The sequence below is a fragment of the Taeniopygia guttata genome, chromosome 1 (assembly GCF_048771995.1).
Source record: "Taeniopygia guttata chromosome 1, bTaeGut7.mat, whole genome shotgun sequence".
Classification (NCBI taxonomy): Eukaryota; Metazoa; Chordata; class Aves; order Passeriformes; family Estrildidae; genus Taeniopygia; species Taeniopygia guttata.
In genome coordinates, this window is record NC_133024.1 from 105,509,354 (window position 1) to 105,534,574 (window position 25,221).

The 25,221-nt window shown below is 34.9% G+C and overlaps 1 protein-coding gene across 18 annotated transcripts in view; it reads right to left on the reverse strand.

Annotated features, from left to right (window-relative positions):
- Positions 1-25,221, reverse strand: part of DMD (dystrophin) — a 1,135,802-nt gene that overhangs the window by 523,596 nt on the left and 586,985 nt on the right. For all 18 annotated transcript variants that reach the window (XM_072937290.1, XM_041719931.2, XM_041719926.2 and 15 more), the window contains one exon: positions 9,172-9,322. In XM_072937290.1, coding sequence (XP_072793391.1) covers positions 9,172-9,322 — 151 coding nt within the window. The remainder of the gene's footprint in view (positions 1-9,171; positions 9,323-25,221) is intronic.

Sequence of the window (25,221 nt, forward strand, 5' to 3'; positions counted from 1 at the left end):
ACCAGACTGTGCAATTACAAACAAATAATCCTTGCCTTGAAGCCTTTATAATCTACTAGAACACACTACAGTACTTTGTGTTATTGGAGCAGTTCCTGAGATCTACTTCACTCTTGAACAACATCTACCAAATGCTCATTCACTCAGAGCAGATGTTAATTTGTGCTAAGAATGCTGTTAGATTTCTTGACAAAAAGCTCTCAAATAATTTAGAAAGAATCTCACTCTCTGGAAAGTTAAGTAGAAAAAATCAGATTGTTTTGGAAGGTATATTGGTTGGTTAGCTTTTTGTTTGTTTGGGATTTTTTTGCCATTGAAGGCACAAAAAAATGTCTTAAATATGTTCATAACAAAATAGTAATATTTGTGGGATTTTTTTCTTAAAGCACTAAATTTTCTTAAAAAAACAGTATTAAAACCATCACATAAACACCTATTAGCAAGTCATTCCATTAAATTCAATGATTTACATGCAATGTACAGAACAGATCTTTTCCAATTAAACTGTTAAAAACAACTGTTAAAGGAATAATGTCTTGTGCATTATATTTCTGATTGGTGTAGTGCTTCTTGCAAAAGCACAAAAAGAAAATTTCTGTCATCAGAACCTTTAGCTCATCTTCCAGTCTCAAGAAACAATATTCAGTTTTAATTTAAGACCACTGTAGTGATTCAATCATTGAACACAGGATGAGTTTTATGAGAGATAAATTGCCAGAAGATGTAGCAAAAAAACCCAAAACCAACCAAACAAAACAAACAAACAAACAAAAAACCCAAAAAAACCAGTAGTTGTCATTAATATGTCCTTCCCACTAAAAGGGAGAAGAGAACCACTTTGTCTAGCTAGAAAGGCAATAGAACATCATTACCATATAATGGAAAATAAATAAATAAAGCTGATCACCTAATTTATATAAAATACTTGGCTCCTATTTCAAGGTTTCAGGTAGAATAAAACTTGTATGAACTGTCTTACATAACACAGGTGAATAATAGTTCCCATTTCCAGTACACTAATGGAAAATTAACATTCATAGAACTCTCTGCTCATCTCAGGACCCTGAAATTCAGAAATATTATTTTTTTATATCAAAATTATTTCCTGGATATTTTAATATGACTTCTAATACTAAGCCAAAAGCAGAACCTTGCCCAGTTTCAGTACATCTTTATAAATCTTCTTTTAAACTACATTTCCACAGAAATGACAAATAATTGATTTTGACTGTCACCTTTAGGGAGGATATGGTGAGACACATAATATTGTTTAACTGAGAAATATTTCCCATTCTAATACAATAACTGTATATTGAAAAAGTTGTTCACAATATGTTCTCTTTCATTTTTTATTTCCCTTGTAGCATTTTTGACAGGACTGTCCTTTATACACATCAAGGGTTTGCTGTCTTTATTAAAATAACAAACCAAAACAAAACTCAAGAAGCCATTTTTAAATTAGCAAAATTCTGAGATATGAACATCTAAAATTCAATATAGTCAGAGCATTAGTACAACAGACTATTATACTCTTGTTCTGATGAATGCATAAACTGGAATTTGTCACACTCCACAATTACATATCCTTCAATTATTCAATAAAAATTGAAGCTTATAAAGTTGTAGTATGTGGGGCAAAAGAAAATATTTATTTCTCCTTTTAACTAGAATAAAACTAGAATAATTGCTTAAATGGAGAAGATATTAAAAAATGCAAAATATATACACCCATAAAATAAAAATTTTGGTTTTTTCTATAATGGTCTTCTTGACATTGTGAAGAGTCAAACAGATTTAAAAGATTTTAAGAATTGTGTAGTTGATAGAGTTTATTTCATCCATCAAAAGCCTAGATTTTGAATGAGAAGCTACAGCATATCTGTATTATGTTTATATTTATAAGACTGAGAAATACAGTATTTGCTGTCTGCTGAAGTATATTAGGAAAAAAAAAGATTGAGATCAAAAAATGTCTCTCATAAATATCTAATGTTATCCTGAACTTCTACCATAATATTCACTAAAATAATATCACTTTCTGATTTTTTTCAGTTTTTGATTTTAGAAGCAAAATTAATTGCATACACAACTTGATGTGAGCAACAATGTGAGGGCAATTTCTTCCAGGAGCTTTAAATAGCACAAAAGAAATACATAGCCTCTCTCTAAAATATTTTCTTACAAGTATGTGTTGATAATGAAGTATTTGATAACTGTTTAACACAACGTGTCAATTAGTTTTAAATAAAGTCATTTATGGAAAACAGTTACTCCATTTTTCTGGATATTTAATTTCATATGATTGAGCTCTCTGAGTTTTTGTAATCTTTTTGACAGCATAAGGGAGATGCTGATCCTTTGTTGACTGCTCTGCATAAACTTTAGAGTTTTCATAATGCAGATTTTTGTAATGAAGAGTGCTTTTTTTAAAACAGTTCACTTTTTGAAGAAACAATAACATTTACCTACTGTCTTGTCCAGCCTGATTACTACAGGGCTTTACTTTTGGCTTTAGATCACAATGAAAATCTGCATGTGATAGACAGCATTTGTACAATCTGTAGGGACGAAAGGTTCTGAATAAGATTATTAAAACTATCCATCTGAAAAGTGACCTAGTTGTACTAATTTATAGAATTAATATGTATAGAAAGCTATTTCCCAAGAGCCTTACCCTTCCCTGATTGTTTTATGTAAGCATTTTTAACGGCCAGGCCTTGAGACTCCCAGGCTGGCCAGTCATCAAGTGACAGGGTTCAAGTCTCACAAGTTATCTCCACATCTGTGCATCAACACCCACAGAATTAACCACATGTCATAGTGATCTCTGATGCAATACAGATTTTCCTTTGGAAGACTTATGGAAGCAAACCAGATAAATTTTTTTGTGAGGCAAAAGAGCCAATATCATCCACTTTCAAAGTAGTCATTAATTTAGTCACTCATTTCCCCAAACTTCCAAGACATAGATTATTTGACTCTGAAGTGTATACATGTCACTGATAAGAAATGTCTAGATTAGCCCTGACACGAAGATAAATTCATTAATATGAAAAAAATTGCCTCCTCTATTTCCTTTATTTTTTATATACAGACAAAAACAAAAAAAAAGAAGCTTGTGAAATAGGTACAGACCTAAATCACTTTCCCAGATCCCCACATGCTAGCACTTGCTTGAACTGGTGAGGATAAATTCCCCCAAGCAATGAGGCAATTATAGTCAGATACCACAAGGTTTGACTGATCCAGTCCAAGAACATTGTTTTCTCCAAGACAGAGGAAAAGACCCTGCATTTATTTATTCTACTCATGTATAAATATTATGCCACTCTACATCTGTGTGCTAGTAGCTATTTCAAAAATTTTCCTAATAAAATGTTTGAAAAATGCATCCTAATTAATTACTTACAAGATTAAATTCCATTTTCAGAATAAACAATGCCATGATTTATTATAAAACTTAAATAAAAGCCACAGATTGTCACCTAATGGTGCAAGAGTAGGCAAAATCACATAAGCAACTTTAAATTTATTATTTCCCATAGCCTTCAGACATTTTAATGTCCTACTACCAATGACAATAAATTAATTAGAAACTTTTAATAGGATACTGTAAATTAGGCATAGTGTGCACTAAAGAATAATTAAATAACAGATTTAGTTAGGAAGAAGCTTCTTACAGCTTGAAATAATAAGGAAATATCTTTACTACAAATTTGGAATGCGCTACTTTGGTATTTCATCAATTCCATTAGTAGCAGTAACAAAGGTGAGGAGACTTTCAACAGTAAAAGACAGGGTAAGAGTTCATATATCTACACAAAAATTAGCTTGAAAAGATCACAGTATTATATTAATATTTTGCTTAGTGCAAGGAAGAAGTACTAACTATTTTACTAGGAATTAAGTGAAAATGAAGTCGTTCCATTGCTGATAGAACTTCAGTCAAGAAAGGCTCAAGAAGTTATTTTTAACATGAGCTCAAACCAGAAAGGGTTTTGCTCAGTTAGGGCCCAGGTGTCACATGCAGAGCTCATGTATATGACTTGAAACATTTCTATTGAGACCTTAGAAACTGGACAAAAGACTGAAATCCCTGGCACAGCTCTGAGACTTTTCTTTCTTAGGGCCAGGAGCATTCTGCACTCAGAGGTGTTTGACGAGAGGGCGATAATCCATAGGAAGGAAACCAGTGATGTTCTCTGAATAAATGATCTAATCAATATGTGAGTAAGAACTGACAGCAGCCATGAATGCTGGCAATCATGTTTGCAGCATTTTATATATCCTTCCAGACTTGTCCTTGCAATATGAAGGACGTTTTAGTATGTATCTTGATTGTTCTAATTAAATATTTTTACAAAACAATGCTATATTGGTTTCTCATTTATTCCAAATTCTGTATTTTCTCTCTCTTATACAATCATTAAGCAATGATAGAAATCACTTTGACTACAGTATTTTGTTACAGTTCTACAAGCTTTCTGACAATATCTGTCATCACCAAAAAACACAAGTCAAAATTGAAGGAGGTAAACAGAATTGAACTGTTTGAATCCAAACCTCAATAAGGAGAATCAGAAATTATTGGAATAACCTTTATTACTCAGTAAAGCAGGAAATAAATTTAAAAATACTAAATCTAAAATATGAAATCCAAAATCATGATATATATATAAAAGTATTTTTACAATATTTATATTTAGGGGAAAATAGAGCAAACTATCCACCCACTTACCACTCTGCTTTCATGGTAGAAAATAAGTGGCCTTGAGCACTGAAACACTTTTTTTTCTTCTCTCTACTCTCATTGCATTTGTGCTCTATACCAGAAAGAACTGTTTAAATTTGGTGTTATTAAATCATCAAAATCCATATCATCCAATTTAGATATAAAAAAGGGAAATTATTAGCATGACCATGACTTTCAGCACTGAAGCCTGGATTCTTGATATCTTCTTACTTTAAATATCTACAAGGCAAAAATATGATGTTCCTGACAGTATAGTGCAGCAGAAAGGAGGTCTAGAGAAGGCATGAGTCATTCACAAGCTTTTTGCAGGCAGGGATAAGAACCCTAAAATGTAAATGCTGGACAGTTCAACATATGAACAGTTAAGATTTGTAATTTACAGAGCAATTTCTGCATCTACGGTATCCTCAGAAGTCTGAGTATAAATACTAAGGCCCAACATTCAATATTTAATGTCCTCTGAGACCTTAAAAAATGAACACTCTTGATATTGATGCGAGTAAATAAAAAAAAATACTTGATAAATTAATTATAACATAATACAAATATTGTAATCAATTAAATTATGAAAAACATTCATCACTGATCAGTCACAATAAATGAACATTGTGAATACAGTGAAACTTCTTCAAAATTCAGACCCAGAACATCATAATATTTTTTTTTACTGAAATTGCACCACTTAAAATAACAAAATTAAATTAAACTTGCAACCCACAATTGCATACTAAATATAGACCTTTGAGCAATTCTTAAAACCAATGAAAAGAAAAAAAAAAAACAATCAGAATGCTCTATATTTTTAAAATAAAAATACTATTTTTAAATTTTGAAGTAATGATTCAGGTATGTAACTTCAGTATGTAACAGTTCAGGTATGTAACTGTATGTAACAGTTCTGAAGCTGCTATAGAATTCCTCCTTTTGCAGCTTTTTCGCATCTACGTGTGACACATGAACAATCCCCCTCAAACCCCAATTCTAATCCTTGCTTGCTCATTTGCTGTATGTTAACCTAGTACTAGTTTCCCATATAATATGGTGTTTTAGCTGGTTTGTTTTCATGTTTTTTCCTCACATGGAATGGAATGTAGATGGGGGCTGCAAGGCAGATCACAAGATAAGAAAATGAAAGAACAAAGTTTAGATAGATGACTGAAAATTCTATTCTAGCATTCATCCATGGTAAAATACAACCACAAAATACAGCACCTGAGCTACCTCTTGGTGATACAGATGGTATTTCAGTTTGGGTAATAGTGTGCTATTTTGAGAACTCGTGTTCCAGAGAGAGAAATAAGCACAGGAAGTAAGAGACAAGTTGTCTGGTGTCTGGCTACCATGTGAGAGCAGATTAGGAAACTGTGGCTTTAGTGTACTGAACATGGTCTGATAGGGAAAATGACTGCAGACTGTAAGAACAGAAGGGGATAAATATTGAGGAGCAGATAAAACTGAACTACAGCTCAGTCCTGGCATTAAAATAAATAAACCAGGTGGCTGAAGAAGTTACAGTCACCAAGCATTCAGGACTATAGAGACAGAAGAACCTCTCTGTCACAATAATGAAAGGGGAAAAAAACATCTTTAATTACTTTGAAGACAGAGTTCGATAGATTTCAAAGGGATTACATCATGTGCTATCCATGAAATGTTATTTAATCTTATGTCTCCTAATCAAAAAATACATCAATTACAATTTCTTAAAAACTGAAATATGGTATTTCTTCTCAGCACCATAAGTTTTTATCTCAGAAAGTCTAGTGAAAAATTCACAATAAGAATATTTAAGAGTTCATGACCTGAAGTGAAACTATTATTAGATTTCATTCACACTATTTATAATGCATAATGTTGTTTAATATCATGCCATTATGCAGCAAAAAGGAACACACCTCCCCTCCTCAAATACACCTGAAAGATATAATTACATTTTAACCTCTATTAACATAATCATCTAATCATAGTGTTGACTATTTCATATTATATAAGCATTTGACTCTATGTATTTATTGAATATTAATGAACACATTAATCTTTACTTTTCCAAAGTAGTTCTACTCAGAAATAGTATTACAAATCTGAAGGCTTTGTATATTCTCTTTCTAAAACAGTTCCATCTCCAGTACCAGACTATTCACTTGCTTTTAAAGCATTTTCAAACAAATGCTGTTAATTCTGATTATGGTTCACTAAGCAGCATGATCTCATTAATAAAACAAGTTGCTACTCTAGTAAATCAGAACACTCAGCTGTTTTAACTGTTTCCCTAATGGAAATTCTAATGATTTCTTCAGTCAGCCTCACAGAAGCCAAACACTGTTGAAACAAGACCCAGCAAAATAAAGAAGCAATGAAAAGAATGGAAACAGTGCAACTTCAAACTTAGTATTCTGTCACAAATAAATGTTAACTAATGTTGGATCTGCATTCTTGAGGTTAGTTGGAATATTTTTGCACTACTTGAATTTTCCTTAGAAAGGTACTTTTGTCTGTTGTAGTGAACTAAACAAAATTTTTGAGTGACAGATTTATGTGTTCATGGGATTTCTAACACAAGAGCAAAGGGAAGAAGGAGAAAGCTTGATGGATGGCAGAAAGAAAAGAAAACTCTGCAAACAAATATTCAAAATGCTCTCATATGTTGCATAAGAAAATAATAAATGGATAACAAATGAGAAGGAGGCTAGGTCAAACGAAATGTAAAGCAGAAGCAGTCTTTTGCACCAAAGTGCAACTTTCTCTATAGCAAGATATTATCTCAGGATTTTTCAGTGTTATGTTCAGTTTGGGATGAACCTCTTTTTTAATGATGATAAGAAAATAATGCTTCTAATATGCTGAGACTTTGAAATGTGCTGCACACCCAGTGCATTTGTAACATCTGTAATGCATCTTATCTCTGTCTGGGCACTCTCAAAAATCAACCTCCTCCAAAGGAAAATGATGATTTAGCAAGACATTAGAAAAAAATGAAACATACTTTTTTTTTCCCACAGATTTTTTTTTTTGTAAATCTCATTTGAAGCTGCTCAAGTATCCAAGAATAGTGCCAAGAAAGGTGATGGTGCACAAGTAAAGCAAAGAAGAATAGGTAAGGCTTTGTAATACTTTTGTGTCTACCTAGATACACATCTTACTTAGTAATATATGTTTTTCAAATTGTAGGACTGAGAAAGTGAGTTGAAGTTTCAGAGAACATACTACTCTACTACCTTTTACATATGCAGCAAAAAGCATCTTTAATTCCTTGATGACATTCTGTTTTGTAAATCGGACATCTTTCTTCAGTATTCAAAGCATAGAAAGTAATGTGCAGAAAAAAAATTTTAACTGCTATTTTAACTGCTTCAGCTTAATGTGTTACTTAATAGTTGTATATTTTTTATATACTTGCACCACACAATTTTGTTTCCTTTTCAGTTCAGCAGTTTTACAGTCAAGGAATAACTGCAAATAATAAGCGTAAATCTTTAAAATAAGTGTAAATCTTTAAAAAACTGACTTGAAATACTAAAATTCAAATGACATTATTTATTTTTTAACTGTAGGCAAAGAAGTAGGTTAGTGTTGCATTCAAAAAAAACTCTCGCTTTAATGTTAGACAGACCTAACTTCTTTCAACCTGAAATCAAGTAATTAAATCCAGCAATTCAAATGTACAAGTGCCAATTATTTTAAGAGCACTTTTTTCTTATGCACGAATGGTAATTTGTAACATGAATCCAGAGTTTGGTCAAGTTATTCAGCTGAAACTACCTACTTCCAAAACATCAGTTTGGAATTAATTCTTCATACCCATTACCATTTGAATCACATAAGAGGGAAATGAAATAAACTACCAAGAAACTAGACTTATTGTTTTCCTTATGATGCTCAAAGAGCCTGCGAGATGAAAAGCATACAAATTGGAAGTGGACACATAGCAACTAAGTGGCCATTCTGTCACACTGCATTTCACAAAAAAAAGCATCCTCCAGGTCCTTTGATTAAAACATGAAACAGACAAAATAAGCAATACTTGCAAAACATCGTTCACAGAATATCTCTTGTACAGCTCAATGGCTAATCACATTTCTTCCAAAAGAATTTAAAATTAAGCCTGATCCTCCTGCTGGTCACAAATAACAAATGGAAATTTACAAGCAATTTAAGTAAAGACCAAAGAAATATGTAACTATGAAAGTACCACAATATGTCATCCCACCTTATTTCATTTTAAAATGTATCTTACAACAAGCTAGTGCAAATTTTTAGTTAAAAAAAACAGAACAACAGACACATCCGAACAAAATTGTCACTGTCCACTCAGTACTAGAAATCCTCCTTAAATGAACTGCAAAACTATACAGATTACCCGGACCTGAAAAATTCTTAAACCCTACAGAAAAACAGAATATAGGCTAATCAAATCATACCTGGATAAACTGCTTGGTTTTCACAAGCCCCACATCTCCAGTCTCTATCTGTGCTCTTGACAGCTTCTCTTCAGTTTCACTTAGCCAATGATTAAATCTCTTCATGTCAGAATGAAAAATCTGCCATTTTTCCAAAGATTTGTCAAACCGTCTGCAAGTATAAAAGGAGATGAAATAACAATCTACTGATACTTTATTTATTGACTACAGGACAAAAAAATAAAAAGAATGTTAGATGTCTCAGGTTAAAGTCAGTATGATATTGATGGCATAATATCTTAACATTTATAACAGTTACATCAAATGGCAATATAGCAGTACCTCTGAAGTGAAATTATCTCTAAGCAAATGCATCACAAATCGGTGTTTTATAAAATTTAAAATAATTTTCAAGAAAATGCAATGGTCTTGAAGTGAATTTCCACTTGCATTGTGCAAAGGGACTCTTTAATAAAACCTTTTTCCTATGTTTCACTTTGAATATTTTATAATGATAATTACGCAAAAAAAAAAAAAAGTCCTGAAATAAAAGGATGATTTTAAAAATAGGGTTTTGAACAATAAACACGGATGAAAATTTTTACTGCCATGTCTGCAAGTATATAGTCCACTACAAAAAAAACAGATAAGTACTTCCAGCACTTTGGGAAGATCTGACCTGTTTTTGTCTAGAGTGACTGACTGATCTTCTGCTTCAAGAACTGTTTGACTTGGCAACTGCCAAATATGAAAGAAATGAAATGAAGACAGATTACAAAACAGATTATAAGGGGGGTTTGCAGATAGCACACATCTTAAGAAATTCAGTTATCCTGTGTGTTAGATTGGTGTGGAAATGTAATTACTAATCAGAGATTAGCCAGAATGTTTTGTTAGAAGATCATCATTAACTGTGCTACTGTTGTTTAGTTTAATAATCCTCCTTTACAGGATTATAATAGATTTTTGGGTGTACTTAAAGGATAAAAACAAAGATGCTCAATTGTTTCTCTACGAGATAATCTGGTTCTGTATGGGGAAATGATACGATTATTTGAATGTTAAAGAGTTTAATTCACCAAGAAAAATGACATTACTATGAGGGAATACAGATAATCTTTTCCATTTTAATGATGATTTTTCATTTTTAGAAGAAAATATAAGCAGACTATTGACCTGATTTAATATTGCAGTCACTCATCTAACTTATTTATTAAAATGACTGTGATAATTTATCATGGTTATAATATTATATTGCTCAAAATTATCAAACCATAATTTAAAGACACATTATAACAGGTTTTTTTAAAATAACTACCTCACTCAGAGTTACAAGGAAAAAATTAATTTTACTTAAAAAAAAAAAAAGTGGAAAATAAAATTAAAATTCCATTTCTTTTGGTCTAGAATTATCTGTCATTTTGGAATATATTAAAATATCTTTCCTCCTGTTCCTCACAAAGCAAAATTACTCTTCCCAGCATGGGAAGCTTATCAGAAGCTTAAATGGAAAAAAAATTAGGTAGGGTTTCATATTAGTATTGTTGAATTTGCATTCCAGAACTTGCAAACTGAATCTCCCATCAGTCTATATGCTTCCTTCATCTTTTGTTCTGGGAAATAAAAGTGGTAAGGAGAAGAAAAACAAAAGGTTACAACAAGAAGATATGCATATTTAAAGCTTAAAAGTTACCAGTGCTTATTGCTCACGTCTTAAAAAACCTTGTTACTTTCAGTATAATTATAAACCAATATATAACATCAGTAAAAAACACAGAGAATTTATCAACAGTGACTGAAATCAAGGCTCTTGCAGTGATTAAATACCTAAATAATGTTACAATGAAAAGAGAAAATGTAATTTTTGCTGCAGTGGCAGGTGTGGGTGCATTTGAACATCATCAAGCAGCTTCCTATTCTGGGAAGTCATGAGACACCTCTCCTGAGTGCACCTAAGTGAGAGCTGCCCTTGCTGAATCTCTGTGTTACATCTGCTTACACATGATACTACTTCCAACAGCTTTTTGAACTTTAAAAACAAAGCGCTTCTGTTTGTTTGTTTGTTTGTTTGTTTGTTTCACCATGCACAATCCTGTAACCAGGTGGTAAGTTCAAAACTTACAAAAGGAGAAGCTTAATTAACTACCAACGCTGAACAGCTGAATTGCCGAAGCCTTGGCACAGCAGAATAAAGAATAAATTCATAAGACAGCAATACTCTGAGGTCTGTGAAAACTCAGAAGGAGTATGTCTGCCTCAGGAATCCCCAAACACAAAAATTGGAGCAGAGGGAAATTAAAGGCCTTGTACACCCTTACCTAGGGATCCATCCACCTTTGTTTGCCATCAGAAACAAGTCACTGAGCTAAAATACTCCCGTGTAGCCATTCATTGAGCTAAAATAAATACCCCAGTGTAGCCATTCATCAGTGTCTTCCTCTGCTCAAACCCTTTCCCTCTGGCCAGCAGAAGACAAAACAGTGGTTTATGGGTGGCCACTAGTAGCGGCTAGTGGGTGACTGTCTGAAATCTGGGCACCGTTTCCTTCCTGATGTGTCTCTCTCTCTGGTTTTCTTAGCACATGCTCAATAACAAGGTGCAAACAGACACCCTGAAGCCAAGTTCTGGATGAGAATGTACGACTTGCACACATTACAAAGCACTTAAGCATTGTACATGAGCTCTGACAAAATAAGGCAGCTTTATTCCTCTATCTTGAGCATGTTTGGGTTGATAAGCAAAAAACAACTGTCATATTGGCCCAATTTTTTCATGTATGTACTGACACTCCAGCAGGGACCTTGTGGGAGCAATTTCATTTTATCATATTAGTACATAATGGATTTATTTTGCCTCCAGAGAGCAAGAAAGAAAAAAAAGCAACCAAAGACAACTGCTGGGGTAATACACAGCACATTTTACATTAAGTCATAAAAGTATTGGTTGTTTCCTTTCTTTCTGTCTTCTGAACCCTTGGACCTGACCTCTTATAAAAAAAATTCATATGCTTTGGTAGCATTGCACATGATATTGCAGAGAGATTTACGAATGGCAATTAGGATGTACCGTCAGTGGAACTCTAAAGTGTATAATGGGATTGCACTTGATGTTCTTTGTCACTAGGCTGGTGTTTTTAAGAAGCTGTGCAAAGGTGAAAGGAAAGACCTTTGAAAACAGGAAAGACACAAACATAAGATGGAGTACACAAAGCTATTGGTTTGTTGTTGTAAACAAAATATTAATTTTGCATCTGTGTTTCAATTAATTCCTAGCTATTTTGATATCATTCCTTAATAAACAATGAAGCCCACTTTTGTGATAGATTCTAGTTTAGCAAATCAATTGACCTTTGAGAGAAAAAATGCTATTATTTATACAATTTTCTAAAATACATGATTTATGTAATGGAAATTGATATTGTAAGAAACATGTTTTATCCTTCATATTGGGAAAAACATTCCATAAACTTCATTTCTATACTGCTGCTAAAAAATGCACTGTAGGATTATGCTAATATTAACCCACAAATTTCGCAGTTTTGTCAGCTTAATTCTGCACAATTAGCACCTTGCAAAAATACACAAAACATCAAAGTAGTATAAATAATTATGTATTAAAATGTAAGAGCATTAACTTTACTATTTAAGGCCATTCTTACAGACAACAAAATAAGAAAACTTTTTTTTTTTTCAAGCAACTACTACAATTAAATTGCTTAAAGAAAGAGCTAACCCATTTTCAGGGGTTTTGATGTTTTCATTTGACTTCACAGAATTCATGTTAGTTCTTAATTTATGTTCAATTCCTATATCCTCTTGAGTAATTTTGACTCAAAGGATTATCTCATTTTAGACACTGCTATATCTTGATCTGGATCTCAGGTTTTGCTGGGAGTCCAGTCTGGGACAACACTTAGCTCTACATATTCTTTTCACATCTTTGCAGCCTGTCTTTCACCCATAAACTACCAAATAAATAATAAACTGCAACCAAAACAACCATAGCAATGACATCCATAAATTCAAAATTCAATTTCTCTCTTCTTCCCAGAAACTAGGTTCTGCAGCATGACATAAATTTAAAAAAACTCTACATTACAAGTACATTATAAATATTTTGATATCTTGAATTATATTGATTGTCTTATTCTTCTTGCTCTAGTTACAGATACCATGCCATTCAGTGTCCATCTCTGTTAAAGAAAATGACAGCTAAATTGGCTAAGAAAAACCAATGTCACACCAGTCATTGTTAGTTTTTAGGCATGCACACATCCATTTTTATTATACATGAGAGAGCAATAAACTTAATAACCATTTACAATTAATAACTATATAGCAAATGCATTAGATTCTAATGGATGCTGTGCATCAACAGTTTAAATAGAAACACTTCATAAAATTTATTAAACATACATTCTTTTTGTACACTAACTAAAAATATCTATTAGGCATATGAACTTAAAAATTCCAATTCTCTCTTTCCTACAAAGAGAAAAATTAGAACAGAGATGCAATCGTGTATTTTCCAGAACTTTGCCTCAACACCTGAATTAAGTGTAGGTAACAACTTTTCCCTAAAGAAAAAACAAAATGCTTGATTCAATGTAACCTAGGTGAAAGAGTAGCATATTTTACAACTCTCTTAAATGTTAAAAATAGCCATGCAATTGGTAATAAGACAAAAAATTTCATAACTTTTTGAAGTGTAACCACCAAAAGCATGATAAGGAAACACCAAATCAAAAATTTCACATGAAACAAACAGTGTCTCAGTTTTATGGAAATCCAAACCAGTATTTATGCCTGTGTGTGATGGGAATTATACACATTTCATCCTCAAAAGGTGACAGTGCACACCACACTTCCAGCCAGGATACTGCAGCTGTAGTATTACCCACCCTTAGGGTTGCATCCGGCTGATGAAATTAAATATGAGTGACAAATCACATTAACTTCTGCCTGTCAGGGTGATGTTTTCCTCCTCTCCCCAGCCCAGGGGCTCTGATCTGCTTAAGGTCAGCTCTGATGTGGCACAGCAGCATGAGCTGTCATGGGCCTTTAGGGAGAAATGACTGTGAGAAACCTCACCTGGGGCTTCTGCTCAGGGCTTCAGGGCCAGTTGGAAACTCACACCTTGACCTGGTCTATTCTGTAAGTCTGTCCACAGCTCACCTTTCTCACTGCAGCCAGAGCCAGCTTTGCTCTCCTCTTTCAGGCATTGTGGGAACTTTGGGAGAGGTCCCTGCTTGCAGCCCCTAACCCCAACCTTGCTGTGTCTTGACATTCTCAAACGTCCCTCCTGGAGCTCTCCAGAGTTGGAAGCCTCAAATGGCCTCTGTGTTGCTGGTTACACCACACACTGAGCAAGTATTTCCACTGTCCTTCAATGTCCCAGCTCCTGTGACTACAGGGTGGTGGCTGGAAGGTGGGGCAGCCAGCACAGAGGACATAAGTCCTACTAAGGGCTGTTAGACTGCCTGGACGGCCCAGCTACACCCATACCACTGACCAAGTGTCCATTAACTGCTGGAGCACACTGGACAAACTTCTGGAGAGAGCCTCTTCCAGCTGGGTTTCATCTGAGCTAAATCCAGAGCACTCTTTGGTGTGAGAGAGAGCACAGAGAAGAGCTGATCCCAACACAAATGAAATACTCATGGACAGATTCTAAGTGAAATCTTGAATGGTATTGATTGTCTTATTCTTCTTGCTCTAGTTACAGATACAGAAAAAAAGTAAGTGTACTTTCTTTTAGGTTTTAGGTGCTAGTAGTGCATTCAGCACCTTTTCTAGAAAATGCATTGTCTTTCCTGTTTATCCTGAACATTGCATATACTTTTTTTCATTGCAGTAAATCATTATTCACATAAGTCAAAGGTAAAAGGCAAGCTTTCAAATGCCACTACTGTGAAAATATTTAATAATTCTAATGATACTGGAAAATATACTTTCTGAGTATAGTATAGATTTCTGTTTGTTTTACTATTGTACTAAGTTGTCAGAATTATTTAAGACGTTTTTGTTAAACACAGAAAAGATACTGTAAAGTATTTAATCAAAACAGCTTATTTATTACATACAAATATTTTATCCTTGACAGCACTATGATGAATGCTCTCCTCTATCAATACAGTTTTCTCTGCTTTTCCATTCTTTTAAGTCCTGTAAATCATCAACATCTTAGTTTCATAAAAAACAGAGCTGTTTACTATATGCCACTCTTACAATAACACCTAGTAACTGTTATTTGGACCTAGTTTTTTTGTCTCAAAGGAATTTTCCAAATTAAAGGTAAAACGACCTTTAAATGAAATTTTATTGTAAACTTAAAAAAAAAACACAAACAAGCAGCAATCACTTCTTAGAAATTTTTAACTGATTGGAAAGCTGTAAAAGATAAAAAAATACTTAGTGCCAATACAGGCATCACAGTATTTTAAGAAGATAATGCTAAATGCTCTGTTATTACTATGATTTTTGTTGAAATAAGGACATCTAATTTTCCAGTATATATATTTCTGTACACATCTACCACACCTTAAACAGGATAAATAACATCTTTCAGGCTCAGGGAGTCAACAGCCAGCATTAACTGGTATCATCATTTTTCTGTTATTCTTCCTTCTCTAAAGCCACTATTGTAGGGGGATTTCAAGAGAGGAAGTGGAACCATGAAATTGAACAGGGGAATTTTGGAGGATAAAACATGTTATTAAAGGTTGAACTGAGAATTCTGTCATTGGAAATCATGGGATTTAAGCACTTCATAGTAATTACAGGGGACTACTGGGGGGACAGCCTGTAATATATACTTTGCATTACACCGACTCATGCTCTATGCCACAAATTCACTGCATTATTTTTTATTTATGAATTATGATGGTAATTTGAAGATTTTCTGAGAAGTGATTTTCCCCAATGGGATATGATTTTCCAGCTCTCTATAAATCTGGGTCTTGTACCTGTCTCTGTGTCCAGGCTTTTGAAAGCTTGCCTTTTACCTTTCACTTATGTGAATAATGATTTACTGCAATGAAAAAAAGTATTTGCAACGTCCAGGATAAACAGGAAAGACAATGCATTTTCTAGAAAAGGAGCTGAATGCACTACTAGGACCTAAAACCTAAAAAAAGTAAGTGGCATGCTTATGAGGGATTTTATGTATATAAACATGTATTTATAAAAATATATATTATCCATTCATGTAGATACTCTAATTTACACACTAATTTACAAAAAAATGTTCAGAATATTATATATATATTAATCTTGTGAATAACATAAGACCTTCAACAGTTTCAAGTAAAATTTATCACTCTAGAAGTTCTTAGTTCATTAGTTAGTTCATGAAGGTATTTTGGCAAATTCATGTTTATAATATGGAGAATTTAAACAATATATAGATGCCTACAAGGGTATAATAACTCAGAAGGTTATTATCTCTAGTAGAGATATGCAGTAGCGAAGAAATCATATTCTACCACTTGATCCCTCTCAGATAGGAAATTTTCTAATGACTGGATGGAATAACTTCCAGAAAACAATTATGAGTCCTGGAGACAACTCTCAGAAACATAAACTGTGGCTGTCCAGTACAGGGGAGGTTTGGGGTGGATATTAGGAAAAGGTTCTTCACCCTGAGGGTGGCTGGGCAGTGGTCACAGCTCCCTGACAGAGCACAGGGAGTGCTTGCACAGCCCCCAGGCACAGGGAGTGACTCCAGAACTGCCCTGTGCATGGCCAGGAGTTGGACTCAATGATCCTTGTGGATCCCTTTCAACTCAGGACTGTGATTCTGGGTCTAGTAAAGAATCCCAACCACATCATCCTGTCAGTTCATCACTGATGTCAAAAAGTAAAATATATGTGAAAGCAGTTCAAATTATACAAGCAAGCTATAAATTCAAAGAAATTGTTGCTGAGATGATGCAAAAGGCCAGCTTTATACAATGTTACGTTGTCAGCTACCACTGCAAAGGCCTTCATAAATATTTCTGGGCAGTGGATAGTCTGCATTGCACATCCTATTCCTCAGTAATCAGGAGGAAAGAAACAGAATATAATTGATACAAATTCTACATTAAGCAGATTAAGACTGTAACAGGTAAGTTTAATGCAGTTTCTATCTTCAGTCATCTCTTACCTCAAACAACTTTTTTTGGTTTAGAACACAGAAGCCAACCAGAAATCTAGCCTTTGGGGATACAGCAATACAGCAAGAATCAATAGAAGCTGAACAGACGTAGCCTGCTTATCAGAGAAAAGAAACTCACATCTTATGAGGCTCTGATCTTTCATATAGTATATATGTCAGTCCCACTGGACAGTAAGAATTATTCACAGAATAAAAGATCTGAAATGGAACTTTAAATTAAGCTTTATTTAAAACTGACATGTTCAGTTTAACAATCTTTATTCACTCTCGGTAAAGAAAGTACTTAGTAGAATATATGTGTATTCATATTAGCAGTCTTTAAATTAGTCATAACAATATTATAAGTTTGTTTACTCATTCATTTAAAGTTTATATTGAGATATTAGAGCTCTGTTTCATAATATAATTAACATGTTCCAGTCTCCTCTGATTTGAGTAAATTAACTTTTACTTTCTTGCAGAACAATGTACAATTTTGACCCTAAAGAACTATAGTGAAATTTCAGGCATAAGAAATTATGAAGAGAAAAAGATGAGATTTCAAAGCAGTTACAATTAACTTTAAGTTATTAAGTGTCCCAGTTAAGATATTTTTAGTTAATACCTGTTAATTGAACTGTCAGATATATTAAAACAGATATATATTAAAATGTCCATACTTTGCCACTGCTACTATGACTTAACTATTTAATAAGGCATATTTTACTTCTCTGTAGATAAACTAACCAAAGAAAAGTGATGCACAAATCTCTGCAGAATATTCACGTTTCAAATTTCGCAAAGTGACTTTTTCGTAATTCATATTTTGATATTTTAGAGAGACCCACTTCAGTATGAAAACTCACAACTATAAATCTTTTCAGTATTATATCACAGCAAAGAGCCTTGGGTGCTTTGTTAACATAAAGGGTTGGGCAGCATGATAGAGCTGCCCATCTTTTAAACATACACACAGTCGTGTTAACTGGCACATAATTACTTTATAGGCATGTTTATAGCAATAAGAGTTTTAGGGCCTTTATTGCCCCATTGTGTCCTATAAAAACATTAATCAGGCACCATGAGACATTAAGTCCAGGAAAAATTTATTAATTTTGTACATTTGGCCTATTTCTTTCTGCAACTGCAGCCTCTGGGAACTACAGATTTTTTTGTGTCATAAAACTCCCCTGAGAAATCTTTCTAGGAAAATTGTTCAGGATACACAATAAGAATTTTAATTGTTACATAACACAGGCTTATGAATTGAATTTTACATTGAATTTAATGCAGATGTTTTAATTTGCCCATAAAATCAAGGAGTTTGGAATTTGGAAATAAATCTTCTAAGCAGGTTTACACTTTTCCTCAAAGCAAAATAAATAGCTATAGTTTGGACAGTGGCAACATTTACTGTTTCATTAAATTTACGAAAAGAAAATTGAAGCAGGAAAGAGTCTGGAGGAAGACTGTGAACAGCATATAAGAGAAGAAGGGGCATGGAAAGGTTTGTGCTGGAATTTTTGTTTTCTTTCATTACTGATCCTCTTTGTTAGAAGGAAGTATGTCTTCTATGACTATTAATATTCAGCACAATGAAAAACTCTGTTTTCACAGGAAAAAATAAGATGCTTTTAAGAGCAATAAGGTACAACGAAGAAGTGCAGATTTACAACAGGGACTGAAGAGGTTTCAATTCCCTGCCCTTATTTATCACATTTCCCACCTTACCTTGTGGCTGGCATCTCAGGGATTCCCAGCCTAGCAACACATTTTTTCTCCAACTCTTCAGACCTTATAGAGATCTGCTTGCCAAGTTCACAAGTTAGGAAATACAGGAACCAAAAAGAAATGGAGTGAAGACAAACCTGACACTCCAATCCCAGTCATGACCCATGATTTACCACGTCTGCAAAGAATCATTACTGTTTCTAACACTCCTTGGACAAATAACCAATAATTTCAAATTATCATTACATTTTGTTTAGAATTTGCAGAACTGCAGTTCCAGGGTACAAACTTTTTTTTTATCAGTAGAAAAAAGTACTGACTCAGATTTCCACAAAAAGATTTTTAGACTCCCAGTGCTTTGTCTCCAGTGCTAAAGTCTTGAAAATCCCCCCTTGCTTGCCAGAGTAACAAGCTAACTGCAGTGGATGCTTCTGCAATTGGTTCTCCACAGACACTTTATCCTCTTCCTCCTGTAACTAGGAAACACAAAGCAATAGTCTCTGGAGGATAAAGTAATGACAGCAAAGAAGCTCTTTAATCTTAAGCAACTTCCCCTTTCTGAAAGAGGGAGGGCAATACAGTTCCTTTTACAAGATGACAGCCAGCTTGATTTCTCCAAAAAGAAAACCCCTAGAGTAGTTTAAAAAAGACTCTCAGTCCTCTGCCAGCTCCTGGGGATCAATACAGCATTCTCAGTCAACTAATTTCTCCCAAATTGCTGTGGGAAAAGACATGCTAAGTTGTTTAACTAGGGAAGAGCAGTTGTTTTAGATCAAGCCGTGGTAAGGTATTTTTTTAGTTCTCTAGGCCCTGATTATGTCTTGTTCAGTCCCAGGTGAATCAGGGGAATGTCACAGGAACATTCCAGCACTGGCTACAAACCATACTGATCCTAACAGGGCTTCTGCAATACCGAATGGACTGAAAATATTATGAAAGTGGTGCTTAACTGTAGAGGAAAGAAATATCTGACTAAGCATATCGTGCTCGGTAAACACAAATAAAAATACTGCACTCACACCAAGATCTTCCTTATATTTTCTAGAGAAATTGTACTTTTGTTGTTCTTTTGACAGTACAAGGTCAAATAAATATATTGAGATTTTTTAAAAAATGTGTTTAAAATTCAAAACTTTGGGCTCTACATACTTAAAATAAACAACAGCCAAGCAAGTGTTTAAATTGTTTGAAATTATAATGGAAGAAAACATGCTGCTCATTTGGAGACATATGCACACAAAAGAAAAAGAAGGCGATGAAACGTAGAAGGAATCCTACTCCTTTCTGTGCTAGCCAAAAAAAAAGCCCAGTAAAATAAACTGTTGAAGAACAAAATAATCTTTCTTATTTTTGGACATTACCCCTAGGTAAAAGCTTTGATACACCAACAAAGTCTGCTTACCTATGCTTTGCTTCCCTTACACAGCAAACATCTTAAGGTTCCACTTCAGGGGTTTTTATTAGATGGAATTACATCCTTATATTACAAGGTTCTGTAATTAATTTATCCTACTTACTATAAATATGTCTCAGTAGAAAACCAGATGACAGAAGGGGCTGCACATTAGTGGAAATCACACACAACACACCATTTGTATTACTTATAATATCACGGGCATTAAAATGAGAATTCCTTGAAATTATATTTAATTCTAATTGTTAGATTCTTCATTGTCAGAAGTAAAATATTTTTTTATCTTCTATGTAACTTCAAATGCTTTTTTTTTTTTTTTTAATAGCAATTTAACAGCCACATCCATAGAGAAGTTTAACTCTGTATGTGCAATGTACATACATCTATACTTGTCTGTATATATACATATATAAAGGCTTTATTTCAACTTTTCACTCTGCCTGGTACACACTGATGACTTCAATGCATAATTTACATTTCAAAGGATACTTCAAATACAAAAATGCTGACTAGGGAAAATGTTCAGATCATATCACTGTAACCAAAATTTCTTGTGCTTTCTACTACTAAGTGGAAAAACCAGTGATGCAGTAAAAGCCAGGACTAAAATTCAGACTTCCTACTGAGAATCTGTGTGTCACTCTGGGGTAGAAACCTTTCTTTACTCAAACAGTACTATGCCAAGCCTAACTGTAAAAGATTTGTGCAGATGGAGTGCACGATTAAACCTGTTTAGCACTGTCAAGGCTGACCTGGCTGGGTGCTGGGTCCCTTCCAGGGTGTACATGCACTGCACAGCCTTACACCTTTCCTTACACAAAAAATAAGCCATCTGCAGTAGCTGATGGCCACAGCTTCCACCATTCACCAGGAAGCCAGCTAGACCAGAGGTTTGTAACAGGGTAGCAGATGAAGATTTGGGAAAGTTGTTCAGGTTGGACATCAGGAAAAGCTTTCTCACCCAGAGGGTGGCTGACCATTGTGGCAGGCTCCCAGGGGAACTGGTCACAGCACCAAGACTCACAGGGTTCAAGAAGCATTTGGCAATGCTCTTGTGATTCTTGGTGTATCTTGCACAGGGTCAGGAGTTGGATTCAATATTCTATGACTCTACTACTGTCATCATAAACTCCACTGAGCATGTAGTCCACAGGAATACACAGTGTCAGTCAACCCCTGAGGACTAGTTAGGGGGTTAGTCAACCCCTTCTGCTGTAAGTCCATAAACCCAAAAGGATGTCATTACCAAACCATGGCACTAACAATTTCACAAATAAGAAACAAGAGATCAATAGAATTCTGTTGTAGGGGATGAAGAGCTCCTGAGTGCCAAGTGTAAGGTGAAAAAGGCCACTCTGCTCCATATCATGGCTGCTGATTTCAGGAGTCTGAAAACTATCACTAGGTCCTCATTCTCATCTTCTTGTTTGAAGAATGTCAAGTTGCACCTTGACCCTTTCTCCTTTAGTAAATACAGGGCTAGGTTGAGCAGTCATTAACCTGGAGGTGAGGATTAGCTCACTAGATGATTTGCTGAATTTGCACAGAAAGTCTCCTTTACAAACACTGCTGACAGCAGCAGAAAGAATACTGCTGGGCACTTCTAGAAATATCAAATATGTAAAATTCAGTAAAATTTTTGGTAAAATGTAAAAAAACAAAGCTATGCCCATTACCTATTGCTGTTCCTTCTGTGTAAACAGATAATGAATCTGGAGCATCTTAGCTTGGCACCCTTGGAAAGTGCTAAGCAAGCAACCTGCTGTCATTTAGCCTCACTGGCGAGGAACCCTGATTGCATCCCAGGATTTGCATAGGTGATAAAAATGAAAGTCTTTAAAAAAAAAAAAAAGAAAAAGAAAAAGAAATTTAAAATGGAGTGTCGGAATCTGTGGGTATTGGTGATTCCGAGATTGTAGAAAGTCTCTGTCTTTCTGCCCCATTGCCAAAGAAGAAGCCATAATTCGTCTGTGCTGGTTTCAAGGTTGTTTATTCTGTTTATCTCTAACATGTTCTGCTGCCCTGCCACAGGTCTGTCCTGCAGGGCAGCGTGTGGGGCTCTGCCCTCAGTGGGATGTTACAAACATTATATACCAGAAACTACGTGTACTATATTTACAATAACGTGCCAATATCTATCACTACGTTGAACAGTGTGTCCCCAGCCTAAACCAATAGAAAAATGCCAACACCACAGTGAAACATGGAGGGCATGAAGAAGGAGGAAAAGGACACGACACACCCAATTTCCTCCATCTTGTCCCCTCTGAACCCCTAATCTAGAAACTTAAAATTTTACTTTTGCACCCATGTCACACTTAATTATTACTCTTATCAAACACTCCAAGCTTGTAATTCATCCTGTAAGACTGAAAACTCCTCTCCATAGACAGAGATCACAGACAGTGTCTCTGGGGGCTCTGTCCGGGGGGGTTCCTGACCCCTGCCAGGGTCCCAGACCTGCCAGGGCAGCCAGAGGGAAGCCCTGGATTCCCACAATGGAGAAACAGAATGAGTTTAGCTGTTTGGGCTGTCTTGTGAAAGACAGTATTGTTGTTTTTAAATTGCAAATAAAAGAGAGGGCAAATTTTAGAGATTTTTTAAACTTGTCCTCTGTAATTCACTGTTTACTGACCAGACAATTCAGAATTAAGGTAGAGAATAACGACTCCATGCACATTAATCAAACTTGGAAATTTATAAAATACAAAAATCTTAGATAATGATAAGTTCTTTTTATTTTCTTTGCAATATAACCTTCTCCTACTCTATTCATGGACATATCATATTTAAGACTGTAGAAGTTTACACAGCTTAGAATTCTACTGTGTGGTAATCTTCACAAAAAGTGTGCTCTTCCTCTGTCTCTATCAGAATCTTGGAGAGTGTAGAGGCTACAGATAGCACACTCCCAGAGCTCCCAGTTATGCCAGCACAAAAAGCAAGTTGAATCAAGAATTCCATTCTTAGCTTCAGCCTCACCTATTTTCCCTCTAAATCCACAGAGTCCAAATGCAATTCACTGAGGTATCCCTGAATGACTATAAATGTTGATTTATCATTTTTACTCTGTCTTAACATGTTCTGCAATGTTCAGATCATAGCAAGCATGTTCTACATTACTGTTTCAACATTTCTAGCAGCTACTCTCAGTGCTATGTGTTCTACTTTTCTATTTGCAGTGACTGAGGACACAGACCATGCTATGCAAGCACAGCCAGTTTATTACACTATTCACCAGTATTTATAGTTCTCTAACTTCTATGCAAAATGTTCCATAAAGACCCTTTTGCCCCTGTTCCCTTAGCAACACAATCTCTTCAGTTACCAAGTCCCTGTTACATTCCCTTGCACCAGTGATGTCCTTGTTTCATCCTCTCTCATCAGAGCAGTCAGAGTGGCCAGAGTCTTCAGTTCTTGTTCGCGCCTTGAGTTTATCTCTCCCATGGCTTCCACTGTACCAGGGCCAGGAGGTCTGTGGTGCTACCCAGCTCGGCTTCTGAAGCTGTCAGGTCTTCCATACTATTTTATGATGCCACTATCTTCCCTGCTTTAGAGGAATACTAATACTTTAGAGCATACTTTGGAAGATCATGACTAGACTATTGAGTTAACAGCAGCACTTACTGAAATAAACTGAGGTGGTGAAGAAAAAGGATACAGCAGATGTGATTAGACCCTATTTTCTTTCACCAGGTGAGATGCTACATCTTGCCTGCACTGAATGTCATGGACTTGATTTCAAAAACTAAGCATCTGTAACTTCTGCTACTATCAACTATGCCATTAGATGAAAAGTCTGAAAAAGAGGTTTAATAAAAACAGCAAATCCAGGTGGGAACTTTGGACACTCAAAGCTAACTGCTAAGTCTCTTTCTATAAATGTTTTCATATATGATTGTATAGTTGTACACTATTGCTCCACGGACCATAAACTGAAAAAAAACCTTGTTGCAAAATTATTTCTATCTCTTTCAAGAGTCACAAATTCTAGTGGTCTTTTTCTATTTTTTCCTTTCCTACAGTAGTGTAAATCCACTGAAAGCGGTGGAGCTGATTCTGACTTACAGTGCCATAAGCTTTAGGAGGCAGAAAGTTGTTACAGAAGCCTGGTACTTAGTGCCATCAAACTACAGATGCCCTTCTCTTTGTCTCATGTGGATAATTGCCCTCATCCTTACAACAGGACAGAGTACACAGGTATTGTTTACAAATGTAACTGCCCTTTCAGAACTGATTGGAGAAATTATGCCAAAACCACAATTGTGAACAGCTCCGTGTTTGCTAGGATCATCATGGGTGCTTCCCGTGAAGACACCTTGGAAATAAACTATCCTGCTACAGTGTGTGGAAGATGCAGAAAGACTTGGGGAACTGACCAAAGGATTGTGCATCCAAATGGAAGAAAAAAATTGCAATTGAACTGGCATTGCTGTTGTGCCAGAGGATTGAAAGATAGTGAAGAGAATTGTTGGTCTGTTTAGTGCCCTGCAGGGACAAAGACACTCATGGTTATTAGAGAAATTTATTTCTGGGCTTGTAGTCTCACACAGTGTCTGCTAAAGAGTATCAGTTCAGAAAGACAGCAACATTTTCTCCTTTTCCTTTACTGGCAAACTACAGTGGTTGTCATTTATCACCCTGACAATATGAAAATCCAGCATTATTCTGTTAAGAAGTTCTATGCCTTCTGATTTTTCACTGATCTACAACATTGTCAAATACTGTACACATAGACAAGGTACACTGTTGTGTGTAGTGTAAAATTAAAAAAAAAAGAAAAGTGCTTA